We start from the raw sequence: 27162 nt of genomic DNA, 5'->3' as shown, positions 1-27162 counted from the left end.
TATGAGGCCAAAATATTTTACTCGCATCTAAGTCATGAAAATACAAGGCAGAATTCAGATAATTGCCTTTTCCAGCTAACTGGAGGGGCAAATGGAGGAACCAAAAATTCAAACATTCTGCTGACTTAAAAGTGAGCCTCTATTTACTCTTGGATTAGCCCAAGAAGATAAAAAGGAAAAAAAAACTATATATATTCCATAATTCAACTAACTTCAGCAGGGAAGTTTATATTGTTAGAGCACATTGAGACATTAGGAAGCTTCTGAACCTGCTACAAAAGTGAGCTTGGAGCAGAAACGACCATCATCTCTTGAAGTTGAAATTTACTTGAACGACATATCTCATCCATATCTGATCCACATTGTACACAATATATTCATTGTACAGCAAGCTACCCTGCAAAAAGACACTAATTTAGTGTATGCTTGTTTAACCCCCTTGGCTTACTGGCCTACCACATTCAGATATGTAAGAAATTGCATGCTACCTCATGGTCTGCTTGCTCTTTTGGTTTTCCAAGGGGAACAACTAGACCGTCTTCAAGAGTCTCGAACTCTGACATGTCTGGTGCTGTTCCTCCAACCCCTTTTGTACTGTAACATAACGAAAACAAGACCATATTGATCGCATTTACATAGGAATTTATCATTGCTTTTATGACTTCAATCAAAGACCATCACCATTTTGATTACCAGTATAGAGTTGTCAAGGAAGAAATGTGGTAGCAAGGAAATCAGGAAACACCATTGTTATTGATCAATCCTTCACACCTATAGACAAAAAGAATGCACTATAGGAACTTACTGGGCTTAAAGAGTATAAATTTAGGGTCTGTTTGGTTGGGGTATGTTAGACTACAGGGTAATCAGACAGTTCCCGAGGATCATTTATCTCGGAAAATGATTGCGGGGGAAATAAATTTCACCACATTCAGTTGGTAGAAAAAGTACTCCAGAAAATGGCACGGGAAAAGATTATTATGTTTTGTTAGAGGTAATCTTATATGAATATTATCAAATTTTCAACAATGACCTTAAATAAACAATTCAAATAATGACCTTTTTTTGGTCTGTTCAGTCCATTTCTTGGCCATTTAGGGCCAACTTACATGAAAGCTGTCAGCGACAGTCAAGGGCCATGCCAACTAGTAGTGTTTGGTCTGTCCAAGGAGAGAGACAAAGAGGAGAGATTCACCAAAAATGGTCAGCTAGTGTTATGTTTTGAGTTGGGACTGTTGTGGGATTGACAATATTAAAAAGAGCATTGTGGGTTTCCAACAAGAAAGGTGAGGGTATTTCCGTCAAGCAATGATAATTTCAGATTACCTCCACTCTGTAATCTAGCATGAAAAAAAATACCACCCCCCTGGCAGTATTTATTTTATCTTCTTTCTAAGTAAAGTAGGTGTGGGACCTACCATTTGTTTTACCATCTCTTTCATCATCTTTTCAAACATGGTAATCTGACACGGGATTTATTTTCCCATGACAAATTTTTATGTAACACCAACCAAAGATAGAGTACCCTACAATTCTGCAACATAGACTAGTCAAGGAACATCTAATAAATACCGATATCTACATCCCCAGTCATATTATCATTAAGGAGTCCCAACAAATGATGATGCTTTTGCTTGATGTTTTTACAGTCATAAACCAAAAAAAGGATAATCAGAAAGCATTAAGCAATAAATCCTAACACTACGTAAAAGTAGCTATATATGAACTAAGGTTTGTCTCAGTGGTTATACCCCTCCACTTAGTAATTAGAGATTTTGAATTTGAATCTACACTCCCCAAGTAATGGAGGCCTGGGGAACTGTACTGTAGGCGGGTATCCCTTCCTTTCTCTGAAAAAAGCAGCTATATTTCCCAGCATTTCAATTTCCATGATAACCATCATTAGATTTCTCCCTTAAAGGTTAAAACCATACTATGGATCCTAACGTTGCTAGACTTTGAAAGCAGTTCCAGGAAAAACTCTCCTTATATTGGGACTTTGATGATTCTATGCATAATAAGAGCCCCACATCCTCCAAAATTTCTAGTTCAGAATAAATTGTGGTCATAGCAAAAATTACGCTTATCTCAATTAACAATGTAATACACCAAATAAATCCTAAAGAATTTCCTGAGAAAGGCATATTAGCATCTAAAAACTTAGTTAAACAACGCGCAATATAAGTAGTTATCAAAAATGAACCTCAGTTTTCCCTCTGGCAAACGATCAGCATTATAATTTGCATTTAGTAACTCAGCCATATCACCTAATGCAACCTGTAAGGTAAATATACCAACAAATTCTCAGGAAATTCCTAGTACAAAATACAGAAAGCAAAATATGGTAGAATATGACGCCAAGATATCCAGACAAGCGAGCAACCTCACATAAAAGCAGCACTCCAGTCCTAGATTCATGTGATGCACAACAATAATTTGCATTGAGAACATATCAGCAAAATAAACTCCCTTTCCAAACATGTAACCGGTGACCGGTGCTTCTGGAGGAGCAATTCGCAATCCTGTTGTTTATGATGGCAGAGCACATATTCAAAATGTATTCTTAGTTACAACATTGTATTCTAAATTTCCAAGAATATCAGAATGTAGATTTTTCTTATCATCATAATTAAAGCAACTTTTGTCCTCAACAATTACAAGATCTACAAAAAACTAGAAAAAGAGGAGGAATATTGCTGGAATGAAAATATTCTAAAAAATCAAAGGAAAAAAGACAACAAAGCACTGAAATTATACTTGGTAAAGAGGTCCGTCGGACAATAGAATCATTCCTTAACACAACATAAAACAATCTGACAGGTTACTGTCTAGCTGGCAAGTCAATAACTTGATCAGATCATTTTGAGTTTTTAACCAAAGAGTATCTAAAGATGAGACAAAAATTTTGTTGTAAAGACAGGATATTCTCTCAAGTAGCTTTTGGAAGCTGTTTGACCATTGCACGCATGAGTGTTGCATGGAGTATTAGATGAACTCACTGAAAGGGAGACAGAATAAAAAAATTGAAAAAATAATTGTAAAGTAAAAACAGCATATAAGAAAAGAATAAGGATTGCCTTGTGAAAGAATCCCAGTCCAGTTTGTGAGTCGAGAACCATGCCACAAAAGCATCCTGTTTTTTATATTAGAAAACTGCACAGAAGCACAAGGAGTTACACAATGCACTGAAAGTGCATCAGTGATGCCAAAAGAGAGGGGGTGGGGAAGTTAAAACTTTACTACAAGCAGATATCTTAATTATATAATTCATTACAAAGTATAATGCATCAAATATTCACCTTTCTGAAATGTTCAAATTCACCCTGCCTTGAAACCTTAAATATCTGTTCAATATCAACTGTATAATTTGAGTGTGTTTGGGCATGAGTATTTAGCATATACTTCTTTATCTGTTCACAGCAGCAAAACTCAGTCAGCAAGAAGCTGAATATCCATGTAAGATTAACAACATTTCAATGAGTTGACAAGGTTGGATACAATTTTCAAATTTTCAGTAATTGTCACCACTGACTGTACAGCCAAAAGAGTGAAAATACAAATTGCAAAGAACACAACCACCACATAATCCCACCAGAGCTCCTCCTTGTAAGTTTTCAAGTAGATTGGGATCATTCTCAATGAATCCATAAGTGATGAACTTATTTCATTAGGTACTTGAAGAAGACAACAAGACAAGCCAATAAGTTTCATTATGTTGCTCATGCTTGTCCAATTTCAAGTTACCCTCTGTATTTACAAGGATCTTCCTTGCCTTATTTCTTCCTCATACACATTAAATATCTATCAGCCAGTTATTTACATTTTTGCAACAATTCTACTTATGGAAAAGGAACCCATGATCCTGTACATGGGATCATATATCCCAGTTTCATTTATGAGGAGTCGATTTAATAGTAGTCGACATATTACTAATCGATGGGGCCTCCTTTATAAGTACTAGAAAATCCCATAGATTGGAACCCAGGCTTGTGGACCTGAATACAACATGTAATAACCCCCAATTTTTTTTTTTATATATAAAAAGGGATAGAATAGTCCTTTAAAATTGATATAAGGGGTAAAATTGGAAGGAATCAAAAGATAATGGCATAGTTGTAGATATGTTGAAGTGTTAGGGGCAAAATGGGAATTTAATAATATTAAACAAAGGTGAATAGTGCTTTGATGTGATTTAAATGGGGTGGTTGGTGGCTCACGGGAATGAAGCAGAGAGAAGAAAGGGAGGGGTTCTCAGGCGACAGAGAGGAAGAAAAAGAAGAAGAGGAAAGGAAAGGAAGAAAGGAAGAGGAAGAAGAAGAAGAAAAAGAAAGGGAAAGGAATCCCGGGTGCACTTCCAGCTGAAGGAAAAAATGTAGATCTCCTTCTCCTCTACGCAAGGACCTCGATTTCCAAAAAGAAAAAGGTAAATATCCGTCTCTATCTAGTCTTTTGATGACATTAGGCTGTACAAAGGGTGGATATAGTCTAGAGGGGTCGGATAAGGGTTGTAGAGGCGGTTAAAAGAGGAAGAATCGGATTTTGACAAATTTTTCCGGCACTACGGAAAAACTGTGTCGAAGTTCCAACTTCGGCGAATTATTTAGGGGGTCAAACGACCTCCGATAGCAATGCATGTTACCTCTTTGGAATTTCCTATGAGTGTAGAATGTTAGGTAAAAATTTCATCAAATTTGGAGTCTGAAAAGTGGATCAAACCCGGGATGAAGTAACCGGCTGTCGGTCCGGATTACTGTTCATCCGGGTGGAAAATAAGGGATTTCATGCTATAATAGAGTATTAAGCCTAGATCAAGCTAAAAGGGACCTTGTACTCATGCAAGGGAATCCCTGGTATACATAAATGATGAGTTAATTAATAGAAAAAGAAAAAAAGAAAGAAAAGAAAAGATTTAGGGAACGGGGGAGTTGAATCAATTAAAGTTCCCTATATTATAATTGGCACGTAGATTATAGCCCTTGATACAGGACTAAATGTATTGTAAATGCATGTCACAGTTGGGCAAGAAGCTAGGGAACAAAAGAAAGAAGTTCCCCACTGCCAGCTGTAGATTTTTGGAGGCGTATCAGGGCTGTGCCAGATTGACAGGTGAGTGGGAGTCATGTACTTTGCACCATGAGCATCCTTAATTCATTTTCATGAATGTCGCCAAGTGTGAATTGATTCCACTTGAGCATATTAATTGATATTGTAGTAGATTCCTCTATAATCTTGATTCTCCATGCTTGATTATTCTGTACATGCATTTGAGGGAACATTGAGAGGAATTACGAGGGGTTGATGAGTAATCAAATTGATTCCGAATTGTGAAATAATTTCTTTTGTAAATTGATTTCATTTCCTCTATTTTAAAGACTTGTGAGTCGTAGCTTGATTATACTCTTTTATGAGTAATTAAATTGGTTCCAAATTGTGAAATAACTTCTTTTGTAAATTGATTTCATTTCCTCCATTTCAAAGATTTGTAGAGCCTTTTTAGTGGTATATTGAGTTGTATTGCACTTCTTTGACCCTCACTCCTAACCCTGATGTTAGTTTATGATTGGGTCATGATCGAGTGAGTGGTAATCTTGATTATACTCCTTTTTAGTAGAGTATTGGGAGGGTGCATTATGGCATTTATGCATGGCTTGGCAGTATCTGCAGGACACCTATAGTCGATGGGGTTGAACATCGGCCTTTGTGCACATAGTAGCCTTCTGGGTGGGCGGAGCCCAGTCCCTTCCTAGGAGGGACACGGCCCTAGGCGTAGGATCGGCCAGTCCTACGACTTATATTCTGCTTGCCGCCGGGCATAGTAAGACCCCGCGAGGTGCAGTATGGCTTTCCGCGGATGTAGAATTTCCGCGAGGTGCCGTTTAGTATGTAGATGTGAGATGGATTTCTGTTCTGGATACTGGCCGGCATTTACATGATTAGTGTGGTGTCTTATCCTGCATATGCATGTGACAGTAGGGAGTTGTTGCTGGTTCGCCTGGGGCGTAAAACCCACCTTCCGACAGCTGTCTAGCATTTACATTATCGATATGGTGTATTATCCTGCATATGCATGTGACAGTAAGGAGTTGTTGCTGGTTCGCCTGGGGCGTAAAACCCACCTCCCGACAGCTGTCTAGTGATGATTTCAACATATTGACACCTGATTTGTATGTTCCAGCATTATGATCTGTTGAGCATATTCATGAGTAGCATATATGTTTACTTGATTATTCCATATATGCTTCAGATGAGTTGATATTGATTGTGGTGATATTGATGATTTACTCTATATTCTCTATGTTGAGTTCATGTTCATGTTGTTATTGATCTTGAGATTTCATCTCGAGCTATGATTATATTCGGTCTCATGTGCATAGTACTCTCTACTCCACTCACTGAGTATTCATATACTCACTCCCCAGTTTGGTGTTTTTGATTGCAGGGCAGGTATTGTATAGAGAGGAGCAGGGTTAGAGATTGTCTGCTTGCTGTGCCGCTCCATAGTATAGTATAGTATAATCTAGATAGAGGTTTATACCTTTTGGTGTATTATAAACCTTCTGTTGTATATAGTGTATAGTTATAGTCATAGATCCTGTTGTGGATATGGGTTTGACCATGGATGGATTGGAGAGCAGGTATATATATATGTGCAGATCAGTTGTATGCCTGTGATGATACATGTGTTGTCCAGGTTATATTGTGACAGATTATGTGATTGCTGCTCTGACAGGTAGTGTGTTGTATGTATTGAGATAATCCTGACAGATCACTATAGGAAAGGTGATCATTTTGTGCATGTATCATGCCAAAATTTTCAGAATTTAATAATGATTGATAGGTAATAGGGTTCTACGTGGTGGCTGGTGGCCTTATGCCTACCCGCACCCTAGGACCGTCGCGACGGCCCGCCGGGAACGGGGCGGGGGTCGTGACAAAGCTTGGTATCAGAGCAAAGGTTAAACAAGAGTCCTGTCAGAGCAATAGGGTGAGTTAGGATTAAGTATAGGCAAGGTCCGCCGTACCGGTACCGGTCGGCGTACCGGTGGCCGGCCGGACCGGTACGGTACCGGTCCGGTCCGGTCCGTACCGGCCGGTACCGGTCCCGTCCGGTCCGTACCGGCCGGTACCGGTCCCGTACCGGCCGGTACTCGGTGGTTTCAAAAACCACAGCGCGCGGCGCTGTGGTTCTAAAAAAAAAAAAAAATCATACTGGTGCGAACCGGCTGGTTCGCACCGGTACGAGGCCGGTACCGGCCGGTACGGGCGCCGAACCGGCCGGTACGGGCGCCGAACCGGCCGGTACGCACCCGTACCGGCCGGTTCGGATAAAAAACCGGAAAATACCGGTTTTTTATCCGTTCCGGTACCGGTCCACGGCCGGACCGGTACGTACCGGCCCGTACCGGCCGGTACGGACCGGTACGGCATTCCATGAGTATAGGATTATACTATGGAGCATAGGATTTTTCTGTATATTAATTTATGAGTCATTTACAATTCAGTAAAATATATTATGGCTCTGTGTAACGACTGTCCTCTCTTTTTGACTCTTTTAGAGACATATAAAGAATACTTCCAAGGAGAATGGAGCCAGATATAGCATTGGATGCGAGTTCCGCACATGTCGAGCCCCAAAGAGAAAAATCTCCTCCTGCTGATAGACGGAGGGTTGATGATCAAGGAGAGGTAGAAAGTAGAGATGCATTAATGGAACAGTTACTGGCGGAGAATCAGGCTCTGAGGGAGCAGATTGCTCGGGGAAAATCTCCTGCCCCGTCAGTAGTATCCATCCCACCTCCTGTAGTTGTGCCAAGAAGTTTGGCCAGGCGGGCTCTAGATGATGAGGGGATTACTGTACAGAAATTTCTGAGGCTCAGAACCCCAGAGTTTAAGGGGGAAGAAGGTGAAGATCCTCAGAGATTCCTGGAGGAGACTGAAAAGATGATACGGAGACTGCCCTGTTCTGATGCAAGGGCAATAGAACTTGTAGGGCTCACAATGAAAGAAGATGCCTGGGGCTGGTACCAGAGGCACGTGGAGGACAGATTGTACAGTAGGAATCCTCCAACCTGGGAAGAGTTCAGGCAAGCAGTGATGGATGAGTTTTTGTCTCCGGCTGAGAGGCAGAATCGGGCTCTTCAGTTTGAGAGGCTGAAGCAGATGTCCGGAATGAGCGTATCTGAGTACGCTCGTGAGTTCACTAGATTGGGGAAGTATGCTCCTTACATCATCCCCACTGAAGCTGCCAAGATAGAAAGATTCAGGCGGGGTCTGATTTCCCCGCTTTATAATGCAGTGCTGGCAGTAGAGGTCCCCACCTTGTCTAGGCTGATTGATAAAGCAAAACAGTGGGAGATCAGAAACAAAGAGGAAAGGGCTGAAAGAGAACAGAGGAAAATGAGTAAGGGGAAAGGGCAAAGCAGCCGAGGTAGATCTGAGGGAGCAAGTCTCCCGGAGGGCCCGACGGAGCAGTCTGTACGCTCAGCTCCACCTGCCCCACGTAAGAGGAAGTGGAGGAGAAGAGGTCAGTCACAGGATGCTTCTCTACCATTAGCACCTCGTCCTTCGGTCACTATGGCCAGAACTGAATCCAAGTTCCAATCATGGCCAGTGTGTGGCATATGTGGGAAGCAGCACCCTGGCAGATGCAGAATGGGTCAGGGAGTGTGCTACAGATGTGGACAGCCGGGTCATTTTGTCAGAGAATGCCCGCAGGGTGCCACCCAGCAGTTTGTGCCTTTAACATCCTACCCTTCTGTGCAGATGGACAGGCCTAGTAGTAGGGGGCCTGTAGGCAGAGGCAGAGGTCAGACACCAGCGTCACAGCAGAGTGTTGGACCATCTCAGCTGTTAGCTCCAGCAGGCAGAGGGCAAGGAAGGGTGTTCACGGTAAATCCACAGGAGGCACAGGCATCAAATGCAGCTGTGACAGGTATGCTCGTCATTGATAAGATTAAAGCTAGAGTGTTATTTGATTCTGGAGCTACCCATTCATTTGTGTCCCCTTATTTTGCTAAAAAGTTAGCTAAGGATAAGATATTGATGCATATTCCCTTAGTTATTAGCACACCTGTAGGGGATAGTATAGAAGTGAGATATGTGTATCCTACCTGTGTGGTAGAGGTAGAAGGTAAGACACTCCCAGTCGATTTGATTGAGTTGGCAGTGTTAGACTTTGATGTCATACTGGGCATGGATTGGTTATCAGACAATCGTGCCACCATTAACTGCCAAGAAAAGAGTGTTATCTTCAGACCTTTAGATAAGGAAAAATTTACATATCAAGGGGACAGGAGTGAGATCCCAATGAATTTGGTGTCTGCAGTAAAAGCAAAGAGGCTGCTGAGAAAGGGGTGTCAAAGCTATCTAGCTTATGTGATGGACACCCAGGTAGAGTCTGTGGATCTGCAGCAGATTCCAGTTGTTAGAGAGTATCCTGATGTATTTCCAGGGGAATTACCAGGATTGCCACTTGATAGAGAAATTGAGTTCAGTATTGAACTTCTTCCTGGTACAAACCCTATATCGATTGCTCCCTATCGTATGGCACCTACAGAGCTGAGGGAGTTGAAGGTGCAGTTGCAGGATCTGCTAGACAAGGGGTTTCTTAGGCCCAGTACATCACCATGGGGTGCCCCAGTTCTGTTTGTGAAGAAGAAGGATGGGTCGCTGAGATTATGTATAGATTATAGACAGCTGAATAAAGTGACCATCAAAAATAGATACCCACTCCCGAGGATAGATGACCTGTTTGATCAATTACAAGGGGCTGAGTACTTCTCGAAGATTGATCTGCAGTCTGGGTATCATTAGTTAAAAATCAGAAAGGAAGATATATTGAAGACTGCATTTAGAACGAGATATGGGCACTATGAGTTTCTAGTGCTTCCATTTGGGCTGACAAATGCCCCAGCAGCATTCATGGATTTGATGAATAGGGTCTTTAAACCCTATCTTGACAGATTTGTGATAGTCTTTATAGATGATATCCTCATATATTCTAAGAGTCAGGCTGATCATGAAGAGCATTTGAGGATAGCACTACAAACCTTGAGAGAACATGAACTGTATGCCAAACTTACTAAATGTGAGTTCTGGCTACAAGAAGTTGGATTCTTGGGACACATAATATGTAAGGAAGGAATCAGGGTGGATCCCAAGAAGATTGAGGCAGTTATGGATTGGCCGAGACCAACAAATGTAACAGAAATCAGGAGTTTTCTGGGTCTGGCTGGGTACTATAGAAAGTTTGTAAAGGACTTTTCAAAAATAGCTACCCCATTAACAAAGCTGACTCGGAAGCAGGTTAAGTTCACTTGGACAGATTCTTGTGAACAGAGCTTCCAGAAGCTGAAAGATTGTCTCACATCAGCTCCAGTTTTGACTCTACCTACAGATACAGGCGGGTTTGTAGTCTACTGTGATGCTTCTAAAGTGGGATTGGGATGTGTGTTGATGCAGAATGGCAAGGTGATTGCATATGCATCCAGACAGCTAAGAAAGCATGAAGTAAACTATCCCACTCATGACTTGGAAATGGTTGCTGTCATATTTGCATTAAAGATATGGAGGCATTATTTATATGGTGAGAAATGTGAAATATATACTTATCATAAAAGCCTCCAGTACATTCAGCAGTAAAGAGATTTGAATCTCAGACAGAGGAGATGGATAGAGCTGTTGAAGGATTATGACTGCCAAATCCTGTATCATCCGGGCAAGGCTAATGTAGTAGCAGATGCATTAAGCCGGAAGTCAATGGGCAGTTTATCTCACATCTCCGTCCAGAGGAGAGAGATAGTCAGAGATCTGGCAGATTTATTTGCTCAGGGACTATCTTTTGAGTTATTAGAGGTTCGTCCTTTGATTGCACAGTTTCAGGTGAAACCGAGGTTGATAGATGAAATCAAAGTTTCACAGGATTTAGATCCAATCCTTGTGAAACTGAAAGGAGAAGTGCAATCAGGACAGTCAGAAAGGTTTCAGATTGTAGATGGAATGTTGAGGTGTGGCAGTAGGCTATGTGTGCCAAATGTGGAAGATCTGAGACAGAGGATTATGCATGAAGCACACAACACTCCCTATAGCATTCATCCTGGTTCCACCAAAATGTATCATGATATCAAAGGCATATATTGGTGGAACGGATTAAAAAGGGATGTAGCCAAATATGTGGCTTCTTGTTTGACTTGTCAACAAGTGAAATTTGAACATCAGAAGCCAACAGGACTTTTGCAAGAGTTACCTTTGCCCGAGTGGAAATGGGAAAGGATAACTATGGATTTTGTGGTCGGGCTGCCCAGAACACAAAAAGGATATGATTCCATCTGGGTGATTGTGGATAGATTGACAAAATCAGCCCATTTTCTACCGGTGAAAACCACATATTCAGTAGCTCAGTATGCCGAAATATATGTGAATAAAATAGTATCTCTGCATGGAGTGCCAGTTTCTATTATATCAGATAGAGGTTCACAGTTTACCTCTAGATTTTGGCAGAAACTCCATGAGGCATTAGGAACTCAGCTTGATTTCAGTACAGCATTTCACCCTCAAACAGATGGGCAATCGGAGAGGACCATTCAGACCCTCGAGGATATGCTCAGAATGTGTGTACTGGATTTCAGAGGTAGCTGGGACAGATACTTACCTTTAGTGGAGTTTGCATATAATAACAGTTATCACTCCACTATTGGTATGGCACCTTATGAGGCACTTTATAGGAGGAAATGTAGATCTCCCTTGTGCTGGTCTGAGATTGGAGAGAAGCACCTAGAAGGACCAGATTTGATCAGAGAGACATCAGAAAAAGTGCCAATGATACAGGAAAGGTTGAGGACAGTGTTCAGTAGGCAGAAGAGCTACTCAGATGTCAGAATGAGAGATGTGCAGTTTGGCACGGAGGATCACGTGTTCCTAAAGATCTCTCCTATGAAAGGGGTAATGAGGTTTGGAAAGAGGGGCAAGCTTAGTCCCAGATACATTGGCCCCTTTGAAATATTAGATAAAGTTGGCAATGTATCTTACAGATTAGCACTGCCTCCAAACCTCAGCCATGTGCATCCAGTATTCCACATATCTATGCTCCGGAAGTATGTGTCGGATCCATCTCATGTGCTATCAGTGCAGGAAGTTACAGTAGAAGAAGATCTTTCTTATGAAGAACTTCCTGTCGCTATTCTTGATACTCAGATCAGGAAGCTGAGAAATAAGGAAATATGTATGGTAAAGGTCCAATGGCACCGGCACAATGTTGAAGAATGCACTTGGGAGTCGGAGCAAAGTATGAAGAGCAAATACCCTCACCTCTTTGAGTAATCAGGTAATTTACTCTTTTAAATTCGAGGACGAATTTTATATAAGGAGGGGAGGATGTAATAACCCCCAAATTTTTTTTTTATATATAAAAAGGGATAGAATAGTCCTTTAAAATTGATATAAGGGGTAAAATTGGAAGGAATCAAAAGATAATGGCATAGTTGTAGATATGTTGAAGTGTTAGGGGCAAAATAGGAATTTAATAATATTAAACAAAGGTGAATAGTGCTTTGATGTGATTTAAATGGGGTGGTTGGTGGCTCACGGGAATGAAGCAGAGAGAAGAAAGGGAGGGGTTCTCAGGCGACAGAGAGGAAGAAAAAGAAGAAGAGGAAAGGAAAGGAAGAAAGGAAGAGGAAGAAGAAGAAGAAAAAGAAAGGGAAAGGAATCCCGGGTGCACTTCCAGCTGAAGGAAAAAATGTAGATCTCCTTCTCCTCTACGCAAGGACCTCGATTTCCAAAAAGAAAAAGGTAAATATCCGTCCCTATCTAGTCTTTTGATGACATTAGGCTGTACAAAGGGTGGATATAGTCTAGAGGGGTCGGATAAGGGTTGTAGAGGCGGTTAAAAGAGGAAGAATCGGATTTTGACAAATTTTTCCGGCACTACGGAAAAACTGTGTCGAAGTTCCAACTTCGGCGAATTATTTAGGGGGTCAAACGACCTCCGATAGCAATGCATGTTACCTCTTTGGAATTCCCTATGAGTGTAGAATGTTAGGTAAAAATTTCATCAAATTTAGAGTCTGAAAAGTGGATCAAACCCGGGATGAAGTAACCGGCTGTCGGTCCGGATTACTGTTCATCCGGGTGGAAAATAAGGGATTTCATGCTATAATAGAGTATTAAGCCTAGATCAAGCTAAAAGGGACCTTGTACTCATGCAAGGGAATCCCTGGTATACATAAATGATGAGTTAATTAATAGAAAAAGAAAAAAAGAAAGAAAAGAAAAGATTTAGGGAACGGGGGAGTTGAATCAATTAAAGTTCCCTATATTATAATTGGCACGTAGATTATAGCCCTTGATACAGGACTAAATGTATTGTAAATGCATGTCACAGTTGGGCAAGAAGCTAGGGAACAAGAGAAAGAAGTTCCCCACTGCCAGCTGTAGATTTTTGGAGGCGTATCAGGGCTGTGCCAGATTGACAGGTGAGTGGGAGTCATGTACTTTGCACCATGAGCATCCTTAATTCATTTTCATGAATGTCGCCAAGTGTGAATTGATTCCACTTGAGCATATTAATTGATATTGTAGTAGATTCCTCTATAATCTTGATTCTCCATGCTTGATTATTCTGTACATGCATTTGAGGGAACATTGAGAGGAATTACGAGGGGTTGATGAGTAATCAAATTGATTCCGAATTGTGAAATGATTTCTTTTGTAAATTGATTTCATTTCCTCTATTTTAAAGACTTGTGAGTCGTAGCTTGATTATACTCTTTTATGAGTAATTAAATTGGTTCCAAATTGTGAAATAACTTCTTTTATAAATTGATTTCATTTCCTCCATTTCAAAGATTTGTAGAGCCTTTTTAGTGGTATATTGAGTTGTATTGCACTTCTTTGACCCTCACTCCTAACCCTGATGTTAGTTTATGATTGGGTCATGATCGAGTGAGTGGTAATCTTGATTATACTCCTTTTTAGTAGAGTATTGGGAGGGTGCATTATGGCATTTATGCATGGCTTGGCAGTATCTGCAGAACACCTATAGTCGATGGGGTTGAACATCGGCCTTTGTGCACATAGTAGCCTTCTGGGTGGACGGAGCCCAGTCCCTTCCTAGGGGGGACACGGCCCTAGGCGTAGGATCGGCCGGTCCTACGACTTATATTCTGCTTGCCGCCGGGCATAGTAAGACCCCGCGAGGTGCAGTATGGCTTTCCGCGGATGTAGAATTTCCGCGAGGTGCCGTTTAGTATGTAGATGTGAGATGGATTTCTGTTCTGGATACTGGCCGGCATTTACATGATTAGTGTGGTGTCTTATCCTGCATATGCATGTGACAGTAGGGAGTTGTTGCTGGTTCGCCTGGGGCGTAAAACCCACCTTCCGACAGCTGTCTAGCATTTACATTATCGATATGGTGTATTATCCTGCATATGCATGTGACAGTAAGGAGTTGTTACTGGTTCGCCTGGGGCGTAAAACCCACCTCCCGACAGCTGTCTAGTGATGATTTCAGCATATTGACACCTGATTTGTATGTTCTAGCATTATGATCTGTTGAGCATATTCATGAGTAGCATATATGTTTACTTGATTATTCCATATATGCTTCAGATGAGTTGATATTGATTGTGGTGATATTGATGATTTACTCTATATTCTCTATGTTGAGTTCATGTTCATGTTGTTATTGATCTTGAGATTTCATCTCGAGCCATGATTATATTCTGTCTCATGTGCATAGTACTCTCTACTCCACTCACTGAGTATTCATATACTCACTCCCCAGTTTGGTGTTTTTGATTGCAGGGCAGGTATTGTATAGAGAGGAGCAGGGTTAGAGATTGTTTGCTTGCTGTGCCGCTCCATAGTATAGTATAGTATAATCTAGATAGAGGTTTATACCTTTTGGTGTATTATAAACCTTCTGTTGTATATAGTGTATAGTTATAGTCATAGATCCTGTTGTGGATATGGGTTTGACCATGGATGGATTGGAGAGCAGGTATATATATATGTGCAGATCAGTTGTATGCCTGTGATGATACATGTGTTGTCCAGGTTATATTGTGACAGATTATGTGATTGCTGCTCTGACAGGTAGTGTGTTGTATGTATTGAGATAATCCTGACAGGTCACTATAGGAAAGGTGATCATTTTGTGCATGTATCATGCCAAAATTTTCAGAATTTAATAATGATTGATAGGTAATAGGGTTCTACGTGGTGGCTGGTGGCCTTATGCCTACCCGCACCCTAGGACCGTCGCGACGGCCCGCCGGGAACGGGGCGGGGGTCGTGACACAACAGTAGGAACATTGTTCTTCCAATTGGAATAGCCTAGTGTACAAAATCTTTTAGAGATAATAGGAATGATAACACATAAATATCTTTTATTTTAGCAGAGTAAAATAAAACTGTCCTGGCTAACAGAAAAAAAACCATAATTATCTGAAATATGTCATACTTGTGCCGTTCATTTCCTTCGAGCTTGCTTATTCAGCTGCAAAGCATTTAAATAATCCTGGGCAGCCATCTGAGAATCAAGTATTGCAGAGTGTCTCCCTAAAAGAGTGTGCACACCAATAAGAGAGAGAGAGCATCTTCTCGAATTTCCATGTTTTACCTTCATTTTAGGTTTTGAACTTTTCAAACTAGTTCATGAAAGATGTTGTCTGGCTCTAAAAGTTTCAACAGATGCAAAACATTGTACATCAAGGTTCTTCAACTTGGTCTTGTATCAGTATGGCAGTACTGGATGTGTATTCAAAACTATATGCATTCTAAGGCTTGCTGGATTTTACTCAATTCATCCAAACAAAGAACCCCTCGTAGGTGATTATCCTCTTAATGCTTCTGATACAAATTAATCTCAGAAAATGCATTACATTCTCACTTTGCTAATTCTTTTCCACCAAATTACTAAAATGCATTTAACATAGATGAATTTACATTACATTGGGAACATAAAATATGACATAAATGACCATTTTATCCTCAGTTCATATAATTTTATGTTTTTATTGATCAATTGTTTTAAAAGACATGATTCTTTGATGGGCATTCGGAAGAAGTTTACACAGAGTTCAGTTGTTACCAATATGCCCTGCTATTATTTCGGTGGAATATAGAGTAAAGAGAGGCAATTTTGTAATTTAATTTGTGCAATGATTGCAAGCAAAAAATTAAATCTCATGGGGAATGGATGAGGCATTTACTGTACAGATTAAATTACAAAATTTCCCTCTCTTAAGTTTGAAGCGCATGGGATAAAAGGAACATGTACACGATAGCAATGTCCTAGTGTTTTGTGAAAATCTCTTCTGCACACCCAGTCTATGTATATTTTTGTAACACTTCATCAATGGATTGAATAAGCCTAGAGAGGTAATCATATTAATCATCAATTAAATTTTCCCTCTTCAAAGTGCATGGATATGATAAAAAAGAGAGCATACAGGTACTAGTAGAGCGATGTACAAGCCTGGTCAATTATGTATTAGGAGTCTATACATGTTTCATATACACATTTATATGTGTGGCTGCAAACAAAAGGACAGTGGAAATAAATTTTGAAAATTTGAACATGCCAAGACAAAAAAAAAAAAAAACAGTATGGAAAATACAAGGTTGGCTAAGATCGGATAGAATTTGTATAACAGTAACAAATCAAATGTTTAAATCAATAATCATTTCCCAAAAATATGGATACACAAAAAAAGTTGCAATGGATCCAATTGTACCATTATTTGCAAAGTGAATATAACAATAGTATGCAATAACACATCTGAGATAATTGCACACATTCTTTTACATGCAGTCATACAAAAAAAATATCAAATAGCATTCATGGGTAGAAAAGTTGGCCCAGGGTGTATTTTAAATAACTTCTAGGGTGACCACAACACCTCAAACAACTTCCAGAACCTGATAAATCTTGTTATTTAATCATTTATTTTATGTTTTTGTATAAAGAAATGCCAAATTGAACAAATATTACTAATGTGATTTAATGTAGTTTCATGACATTAAAAAGTGAAATATGTGGAATTACAAATTTGTTGAATTAATATGCAAAGAGTACTTACCATCGAAAATTCTTGCGAATCAACTTCGACTGGCATTAATTCACAATGGAGTAGTTGATAACGAGAATACAAAGGGTCTTCCTACAGTATGGAACATAGCAATTAAAAATGCCAAGTTTTATCAAAAAGAGAAAAAGACAGATAAAGAAAACTGAGTGCAACTTTTGTGCATCATTATACTCAAAGAAAAGAGGATACCATCATCATGTTAAAAAAAAAAAAGAGAGTAAGAATCAGCAGCAAGAAGCATGTACTCACAAGAAATGACAAATAGAAGCAACAAGTTAGAGTTTTAAAACCCCTGCAGATATCATGGAAGAATTGCCAAAACAAGGCTATGAAGAAAGAAAGTAGATCGAAACATACCTGCATGTCAGCATCATCTTTCAAAATTTTGGTTGCAATCTCTATCTCCCCTAGGGCTGCAACCTTCAAAAACAGAGAATAATAGTGAGAACAAATTCAAGGTGCACAGGTTGATATCATGGCGAAGAGAAAAACTTATGGCGAAGTATTTCATAAATTGAAACTGCAAGCTGGCAAAAAGAACTGTCTAAGCAGGATATGAAAGTGGCTAGAAAATGTTATAGCCTAAAATAACAAAAAGCCAAATCTCGGATATCTTCAATGAGGTAGAGCTTCCTATGGAAAAGTGATATTGCAGATAAACTAAACTATTGAACAGAATATAACCAGCAAATTATATTGCAACTACTTAAAGCTGGCATTCTGCACCATGTTCAAACATTAACTCCAAATAAAGGCCCTCCCTATCAACACACTACACAATTTCTTCAACAGCCTAAGGTGATAAGAGATAACCTTCCATCAACTTTGAGATATATTTACAGCCTTAAGCTGTGCTGTTAATTATGCACAATTAATGTCATATTGATATTAAACAAATTGCTAAACAAGATTTGACTGTGATGAGAGATAAAAAGATTGACGGCTGGATATGTGGAAAAATGGTGAACAAAATAGATGCACATGCAGACATGCCTCATGCTGAATCAGCAGGTCAGTTGACAAAACTCAACAGCTTCTGAATAACAAGCAAATGTGCCAATGAAGCATTTACTTGAATAAACTAACTGTAGATGAAGCTTGGCCACAATTGTACGCATCTTATGTAGGTTAAGCAAGTGAAAAGTCAAAGAGATGAATGAAGGATTACCATGTCAAGCTTGCATTTTAATTTATAAGGACTATCAATGACAAATTCACCTGTCAATGTCATAATTCACACAAGTCAAACCCAATGAAGAGAAGCACAATGCCATACATAGGAACTAAGTTTATTAGGCTGGAGAAGTAGAACATACGCATCTTCTTGTAACCAAAGTCATGTGGGATCACTGTGTAGAACTCCCTGCAACGAAAAAGAAAAATTATAAACGTAAGTAACAAATGAGAGTCAATTTATTTCATTTATGGAATGCAAAAGAACAAAGTAGCAGTAAACATCAAAGAATGTGATAGATGAAAAAAGCAGACTTGCATAACATGCTTCATTCAGAAATTTAGCCAATAATTTCTTAGAAAGATTTGCACAGACCCTTCTAAAATAATGAACGATATTCTTGAAAGGAGAAAAATATAGGGTAATTGTGAATAAACTAACACGAACTACAACAAAAATTAAGGAATCAATATTTAATCCAGCATCATATTAATCCTGGGGCCCTACTTGTTTAGGATGGCCCATAACAATTCGGCTAACCAAAATTTTTTGTATTATGTATAATTATTTTACAATTAATACTAGTAGCAAGCCGAAGCCAATATGAGTACGATCGACAAATCTTCTAACCAATACGACTTTTTTGTTCTGCTGGAAATTGGCCTAAGACATCACATACAACATTTGATGACAAATCTGCAGGCATTGCATCATCTCTAATATCTTAATTCCAGAATCATGCTTCAGAAAGGACAAGTGCAGGTATAAATATTGCAATATATTCTGGGCATACTAGACAGTTAAGCATAAGTTTGTAACTACAGGACTGGAAGTTATCAGTTACCAATAGATTCCATCCAGAAATCACCCAGCTATGCTACTGCAGCGCATGCATTACATATTTGGTTTTTTTTCTATATATAGCCCTAAAAACTTCTAATTTTCTGTGTATGCACAGTAGAGTTGTGTTTTGCATGAATGTGATTCCCACTACATTTTCTTTTGCATGAATACCCCTGCAAGTAGCTACTTTTAGCAGCTGTCTACCCAACCAAGGTTGAAATTGATCCGTGATTTAACCTTAATTTATTTGCAAAATGACATAAACATCCTTAGCCAAGAAAGGGAAACAAACTCATCTTCTCTTCTGACATCAGACAATGGTCAAGGGCATACATGTCATTTCATTAAAAAAATAGTTTTACACCATTCAACAGATAGTTAACAGAAAGGGCATTAGTGCCAAAAAAAGGTATCTGCAAGTGCACTCAGAAAATGCAAAATTACAGGGCACAAACACAAACTAGAAGTTCTAAGGGGTATATATGCAAAAAAAAAAATCCTATCATATATAATGGGTGCTTTTTTATTTCGGTCAATTTTGGTTGTTATTGCAGAGATGATATTTGACTAGGCATATGCATTTTAGTGCTTTCATGATCTCATCTTTGAAGTTGTGATACTTAATGTCATTAATCAATAATGGAATGTGACTAGCAGTTAGTTCTCTATGCTCAACAATTTTAACTGCTAATACCTGTAGACCCAAATATGCAAGCCTATCCATGCTACAGGGAATTCAAACATTAACTTCATTATTGATACAGTTTCTCAATTCCCCGCCGGGAGAAAACAAATGAGAAAAAAAAAGATCGCATAGAATGTTTTTTAGCAGTTCAGCAGTTGTGCATTAATTTAGAAACATAGAAGAGCACCTCGTATCATATGCTCTAGTTTCTTCGATAGTTATGGACCAGACTTGCATACAGAATTAACTAACAGATATATCCGTACGAATTGCCCACTTCAAAATTTAGAAATATTTCTGTAAGCATCTACCACCAATGCTGATGTTAAGTTAGTCAATTCTAGAGAGGCATGAATATCCTTACACATTTGCTTTTTTGGGGTCATGCCATGTAGTATATAGCACATTGATCAGACTTAATACATAATTAATTGCTGGATATATTTGCATGCATTATCCACTATAGAGTTTAGACAGATATCTGTAAGCATCTGTCATATCTTCAGAAACTCACATCAATGTCAAGTTTGGACAGTGCCAAAGAGGCATAAATACGATAAATGCTTACCCACTTAATTGTTCAAGTTTTTTCTTGTCAGATTGTAAAATCACATCAGATATCCTCCTCAAGACATCATAGCCCTGTAAGAAATTAGATGAACATGATCTGCAAAGCTATGGATAAGATTTCGGAAGGAAAAGAAGGTGAAATTCCTCAACAATTTGTAAAGAACTAACTACCACAATGCATTTTCATCAACCAACCTTCAAGTAGACATGTCAGCAAATCATTATGACAATTACAAACCTAAATTAACACAAATCATGAATAGCTTATTAGTCAAACAGAACAAAAGGCTTTTGCAAAGCAAAGATGTAGAAGTTTTTTACTCTATGCAGAAAGGGTCTTAAATGTGGAACAAAGACAGCAAAATTGGGGAGTGTTATACAATATGATAAGTTGCAACTATGTTCCAACTAAATCTGGTTAATAATCTATTAACTTTGGCTATAACTTAGGTTGTAGTTGATACTGTTGATCTGTCAATGAATAGCATGTCTAAGAACAGACAAGTAGGAGATGAGTTACAATGTTACATACTTGGAAACAGTTACAATGAGAAGGTAACTAATAAGTTACAAAATGAGCACAACAAGTTTATGAACCTTTGCAAGGATAACAGCATGAACCAACCAAATACTTCATGCTCACAAACCTAGCCTACAAAGTTCCTTTCAGAATGGCCGTCAACTGGTGCAATAACATGTAAGCAAGAATCCAACATACCCAAACTCATTGGCCTAACAAAGTTTATAGCCTTGCAAAGGTTGCATGTAGCACATATCCAGAAACATGACCGCTGGTTCATTGTGTAGACAAAGAGGTCAAATAATCAGACACTGATCAGTTGTAAAGAACTCCTAGTGTCTTGGCTTTGCCTTAAAAAATAGTTAAATTTCAGCTCACACAACTAAAACTCTTTTAAGACTCTTGGCTCATGCACAATTTGATTTCCTCACACAATAACACAGACCATTGGTGATATGAGTTTAATATCTGTCAACCGAAGCAGCTTCCTTTGCTCAATGGACAGCTCTGACTAGAACTTTGTAAGTTGGTGGGGGTGGGTGGCAGCCCTTTCACCTGGCAAAGAGCTCAGATCTTGGTAATTACATGTTACAGTATACAAATAAGAACTCTAGTATGATAAAGCATCAAGTTCCTCTCCTGACTCAGCCAGACCATATATAGATCCACATGGGTAACTCATGTCATTATCCTAACATAAGTTACATAAAAACCTGAAGGATACCAAAAAGCACATTTTATCTGCAACGATAACTCATCGAACCTAGACATGAAGTTTTCCACAAGTGGCCACCAGAACCCAAACCAGTGTCCACCTGAAGGCCTTGCCATGTTGTGACACGTGGTTACCAATACCAAGTCACACTCATAGCCACAAGAAACATGCAAAGTGAAAGGTGCACTTTGAGCACCATTTCCCCCGCCATTTGTCCATATTTGGTGCCTGTGTTCTTGGCTTACTGCCCAATAACCTGCTTGTGTGTTTGACAGAGCAAAGTAGAAAATGCGTATGTATTACCCACCAGACAAGAAAGCCAGTCTTTACTTAGAAAAGAATCAGAAAACAGTGGACAACCACCATGGATTTCATTACAAATGAAATACATACCCAGACCAAAGTCTGAAAACAAAAGGGAACAAGAACAGAATTAGGCCTTCCCTAAACCCTATGCAAAACACTTTTACACACCATAATATCTAGATGGGCTCTGGACCAGCCCCTCACCAAACAAGAAATAACAGCCATATAGCACAACAGGATCACAGCAAACAGTTAAAACCAAAAACAAAACCAAGGAGACAGGTTCATTCTAGTCAGCATCTCAGAGTTCTGTAGTCTGCACTAAACAATCATCTTCCTGACAATATTAAAGAAGCCAACTTTACGTACTCAATTCTCGATAAAAGCTAGTTTGAGAAGTTCAATCAAATTATCATGAGAAATATCAAGACCAAATCTGATGAATGTCATTTTGATCTAAAAATCGAATCAAGAATTGCTTCTTTTAGTATTTTACTGAGAACCTTATTGTAAAACTCATGTTTGGTTAGAAGCCTCACCTTCAATATTGTAGATTTGCTTAGCTTACCAAGTGGCAACTTGTCAGCATTGTATCCTAGAAGAGAAAAAGAAAACATGGGCAACTATAAGACTTGCAATGGATTAACCTAGCAAACAGAAATCAACTTAAAAACCAGGCACACATAAACAAGTTGGAATTGTATTAGTATAGTTGCAACTATTTGGCTTGAAGTATTGATGCTTACAATCTATGTTCATCATGTATTGTGCACATAGTTACATTAAGTGAAAGAGATATTCTCTATCATAATCATAGATATTTGGCCAATTTCCAATCATAGGTCCATCATGCTATGGAAACCTATCAAAAATATTACTTATCAAATCCCATGCCATTATATAGATCCATGAATCATTTTCTCCTGCTAAATCTAAGAGCTCTGAAGATCCATGTTTGGATATGGGTTTCTAAAGTTGATCTCCTTCATTTGATGAGATCATCTAAATAATACTTGCAATGTCTTCCTTTCGTAAATTCTGGTTTCAGGAAACTACTTAATAGTTGTTCATAGTGATACTAATGAACTTTGTAGGACTTAGGGCATTGGAAGATTGTGTCAAATAGAGTCCATCACCATCAAATCACTATCAAAACCACAAAGCCAAAGCCATCTACAAGCCAATAGAGGACATGCCCAGGGAGTAGGGCACATATACATAAGACCAAAGCTCAGTTTGAACACAATGACATTTTTCTCAAAGGCTCAAATAGATCTTAAAAACTGGTGGATATAGAACTGCAACTTAGGGGCCATACACATACCAAGACCAAATCTCAATTTAAACTAAAGAACATCCCCCAAAGGCCCGATTAGAGCTTCAGAACTAGTGGATATACAACCTCAATTTAGAACCTAATTTTTAAGCTCTCCTCGGCTGGAATTTCTCATTCACATACATATATCTTATCTATTCATTTCACTGTCTTAACATTACTTATTGTCAAATTGACTGAATGATCTCTCATCTATGTGAGAATCTCATTAAATAAGAAAACTGTACAGAGAAATTAGCTATAGACAGCTATACATTACAGGAAAATTAGCTATAATACATAGCAACTAGCTATAGACAGCAAATCTGCTAATTAGTTCTGCTAGCTAAATTAGGAAGACTAAGCTATACATAGTTAATAGAAATAACAAAGGAAATGAGTAGATTGCAGAAATAAAGGTAATTAGATTTGCTATGGAAACCATAAAGAAACAGGATCTGTAGGATCTGCAGATCCTATTAACATTCCCTCTCAAATCGATGCTGGCTGATCAAGAAGCATCAATTTGCCAACTAGAAACTCATGGCGTTGACGAGTCATAGCCATGGTAAACACATCAGCAATCTGAAAATCCATGTCTACCACTTCTTGCTTTGTCCATGTTTTAGATATCCCCACACGCTATTCTCAAGTTTCATAAGCATAAATTGCACAACAAACTCTCTCTCTCAGAACTTGCATGAAAAACTAAAAAGATCTGACTATAGCTAGCTGACCTTCTAGGTGCCATGGCAAGTGTGTTGCCTAAAGTTGCATTGGCTGGTAACATGGAACCAATTCATTGAGATTCCTTGTCAGGACAAAAGTAAATTGTTTAACTTTTTTTCCAAACTTAATGGATCATAGCTTGATTTATAAAGCTGAGCTTGTTAAAGTTAAAGTATCGTACAGGCAATAGATTGCTGTGATTATACATGTATGTATTATGTGTGTGCATGTTTACATATGTAACACAAATGAGAACATTGAGACAGATGTCTGGTAAAAGTAGGAAGGATAATCTAAGAGAGTGAAATATGAGCATAACAGAGGAGCTATAGCAGTTGAAAACAAAGTGATGGAGAACTTTAGTCTTTTTGACTGATAAGCTTGAAATAACATCATAGGTAACCCTAAAGAGAAAATGTTTGGTGAATGAGAACCCGTAAGTTGAACCAAATAGTTGGGAAAAGGTCGTTGATTGTGATTGCATGTATATGTATGTCTATAATTATTGCCTCCATGTAGTAGACTTTTGCAGTATTGCAAGCCATCAACACAAGCTTTTCAAGTTTTGTACACCTGAAAGTAGGTTATGGAAGTACATCTCAGAATATGTAATGTATATCATGAATAGATGTGTATCTTAATGCAACAGTCAGAATGCAATCATGAATAGATGGCTGTTTCTGCGAGCAGTCGAGTACCATGAAGTGGCATATTTTCATGATTGTATTTTGACTGCCAAACTAGCATATGCATCTATTCTATGATTTATTTTCATGACTGTATTTTGACTGCTAGACTAACATATGCATCTACTCTATGATTTTGCTTATGGGCTGTCTCTAGTGACAATGTCAAATCAAAACAACAATTTAGAGTCCGTAGGAAATAAAATACATAAGTTACTTGCCTATCTCCAACATTTGCTGTTTCATCATGCTGATATTGCAGATCAGGGATATAAACTTTGCAATGCGTGGCTCAAGTTTTGTCTCTCGAAGTTGAGTAGTGATGGAGTCATCACATTTATTTACAACCTGATAATTAAGTCCAGTGCTAGTTTAGAATTGCAAGATAAACTATTATACCAAGACAAATTTAAATATCCTATGCAGAAAATAACTAATTAAAAGAAAGGCTCAGAAATGTAGAAGTGTGTTGCATAACTGTTTCCTTCTCTGTTTCACTATAGTCCATCTCTAACCAAGTATAGCATTTAGGGTAACATGTGAAATTTTTGCGATGAGACCACTGATTCTTTGTCTTGTCAAAAAACTTCAACTGAAATTCATTTACCGCTCTTTCTCGTGATGTGTAGGGGCCATGTAACTTATCCTGACCTCTCACTCCAACTCTACCCCATCTATTGTAAACCATGAATGTCCTACCATCATCAGATTCTGCAATTAATCCTGTGTTAGGCTTCAAGCATCCAAAAACATACTGAATATGACATAAACATAAATTATCGAGCATTATCTGACCTAGTAATAAGGCAAAACTATATTTGATTTGACACTTCAACTAATAAAGAATCTATTTCCATTTGGAAAGCAGAAAATATAAATTACATGACCTTCGAAAAGAGGTACAAAACCATGTAATAACGCAAAAAGTAGCAATATAACCAAAGATTGAAAAGATGGACCTGAAGAACTAATAGATATTTGCATCTTTAATGATATTCATTACAAAAATAATTTATATAGTCATATACAGAATAGGCAAACCTAGAGCTTGAATAACATAGAATTTGTTGTTGTTTTCTCCAACATTTGTCTGATTCAGAATAGCATCATAAACTTCACCTCCCTGCAACCAATACAATATGATAAATCAAAACGAGGATCATGCTAGACAAGAAACCAATACACAAACATGAACATATTACTTAAGTACCAAAACCCTAAAGCACAAAAGTGACAAACTTCCAATAATTCACAATAAAACATGCCTGATAAATACTTTTCACCATAAAATACTATTCTGCTGCTTGAGGACTCGTTATAGATGACAGCATCTGAGGTATGTCATCTCTGAGATAGGTGTCAGATTTCGAGAATAAGTGAAGTAGTTACACAAAATAAAAGATAAAAGAAACAAAAAGAAAAGAAACCAATCATAGTCTAGCATGGCCTATAACGTCATAGTAACAAGAGTCAATTTCATTGACAAAGTTAATCATTAAAAAAAATGTTTGATGATCTGCCTATGGACTCCAGTATTGACATAACTCAGTAAGAGGGTGGACTTTGCTAATGCTGAAATAATATGCAATTATCTGAAGGATTATAGTATCTTGAAGGCAAAGACGTTAGAGGAGCAAGCGGTTTCATTACTTCTTATTTTCATCGACCAACATTTAATTGAAAAGGATTGTAAACAAATCCACTTCCACCCACCTAATAATTGCAACAGGAACAAAGAACGCAATACACTTACTTGCTGCAACACATGGTAGTTCGACTTTATATGATCCGGAAGGTACTGATCCAACACCGCCCCGCCCTTCTTGGTAGCTGTAATCAGCTTCTCCTTCTTACTCCCCTCGATTTCCTTTCCTGATCACCACGCAGTTCACAAACACCATCAACTTACACTTTTTTTTAAACAAAGATAAAATTTTGGCCATCAAAAGAAGAAGCTTAATCCTCCAAACCTTCAAGAACCTCCTCAGAACCCTTCTCCGCATCCACAGAGAGCCTCTCCACGAGTTCCCTCTTCGACCCGTGAGCTGGCAACCCACGAAGGGAAGCCAGTTCCCTCAGTTCCCTGACGCTCATCTCCCGAAGCCTTTCGATCCCATCGCCCACCTCAGGCTCATCTCTGGACCTCTTCTTGCCCGCATTGGAGGCGCCATTCTCCCTGGCATCTCTGGATGCCTCCTCTTCCTTCCCTTCTTCGCGGAGGGCCGCGTCCAGCCTCCGTACCTACAATCAAAGAAATAGGTCGATGGGCTCCATAGCGAAAGAGAGAGAGAGGTAGGGAGGGAGAGATTAGTAGGGAATTACGAGGGTGTGTTTGGTGCCGGCGGTGTCGAGACCGCGGGCGGAGAGCTGGGCGCGGAGCTCGTCGACTTTGAGCTTCAAGGACATGGCCCTGGGTTTTTGTATATATATATATATTTTGAGAGGAGGAGCAAGAGGAGGGAAGGGGAGGGGGTTTTATAGGGTTTTGCTTCGGAAGGGGCAGGGAAAGTCCGAGGCTTGCGAGGG

At 38.9% G+C, this 27162-nt stretch overlaps 1 protein-coding gene across 1 annotated transcript; it reads right to left on the bottom strand.

Moving 5' to 3' along the window:
• Positions 1 to 27162, bottom strand: LOC103723208 (poly [ADP-ribose] polymerase 2). The gene is given in 19 exon segments (XM_008814055.3): positions 1 to 397; positions 489 to 594; positions 2204 to 2277; positions 2384 to 2442; positions 2445 to 2522; positions 3078 to 3153; positions 3300 to 3410; positions 17085 to 17165; positions 17451 to 17513; positions 18262 to 18311; positions 18410 to 18456; positions 20364 to 20437; positions 22446 to 22501; positions 24858 to 24984; positions 25115 to 25347; positions 25678 to 25759; positions 26390 to 26508; positions 26607 to 26877; positions 26959 to 27162. Coding segments are annotated over 19 exon segments (1884 nt in total). The 5' UTR covers positions 27043 to 27162; the 3' UTR covers positions 1 to 304.

The sequence above is a fragment of the Phoenix dactylifera genome, unplaced genomic scaffold, assembly GCF_009389715.1.
Source record: "Phoenix dactylifera cultivar Barhee BC4 unplaced genomic scaffold, palm_55x_up_171113_PBpolish2nd_filt_p 000077F, whole genome shotgun sequence".
NCBI lineage: Eukaryota > Viridiplantae > Streptophyta > Magnoliopsida > Arecales > Arecaceae > Phoenix > Phoenix dactylifera.
This window is presented reverse-complemented; position numbering and strand designations above follow the sequence as displayed.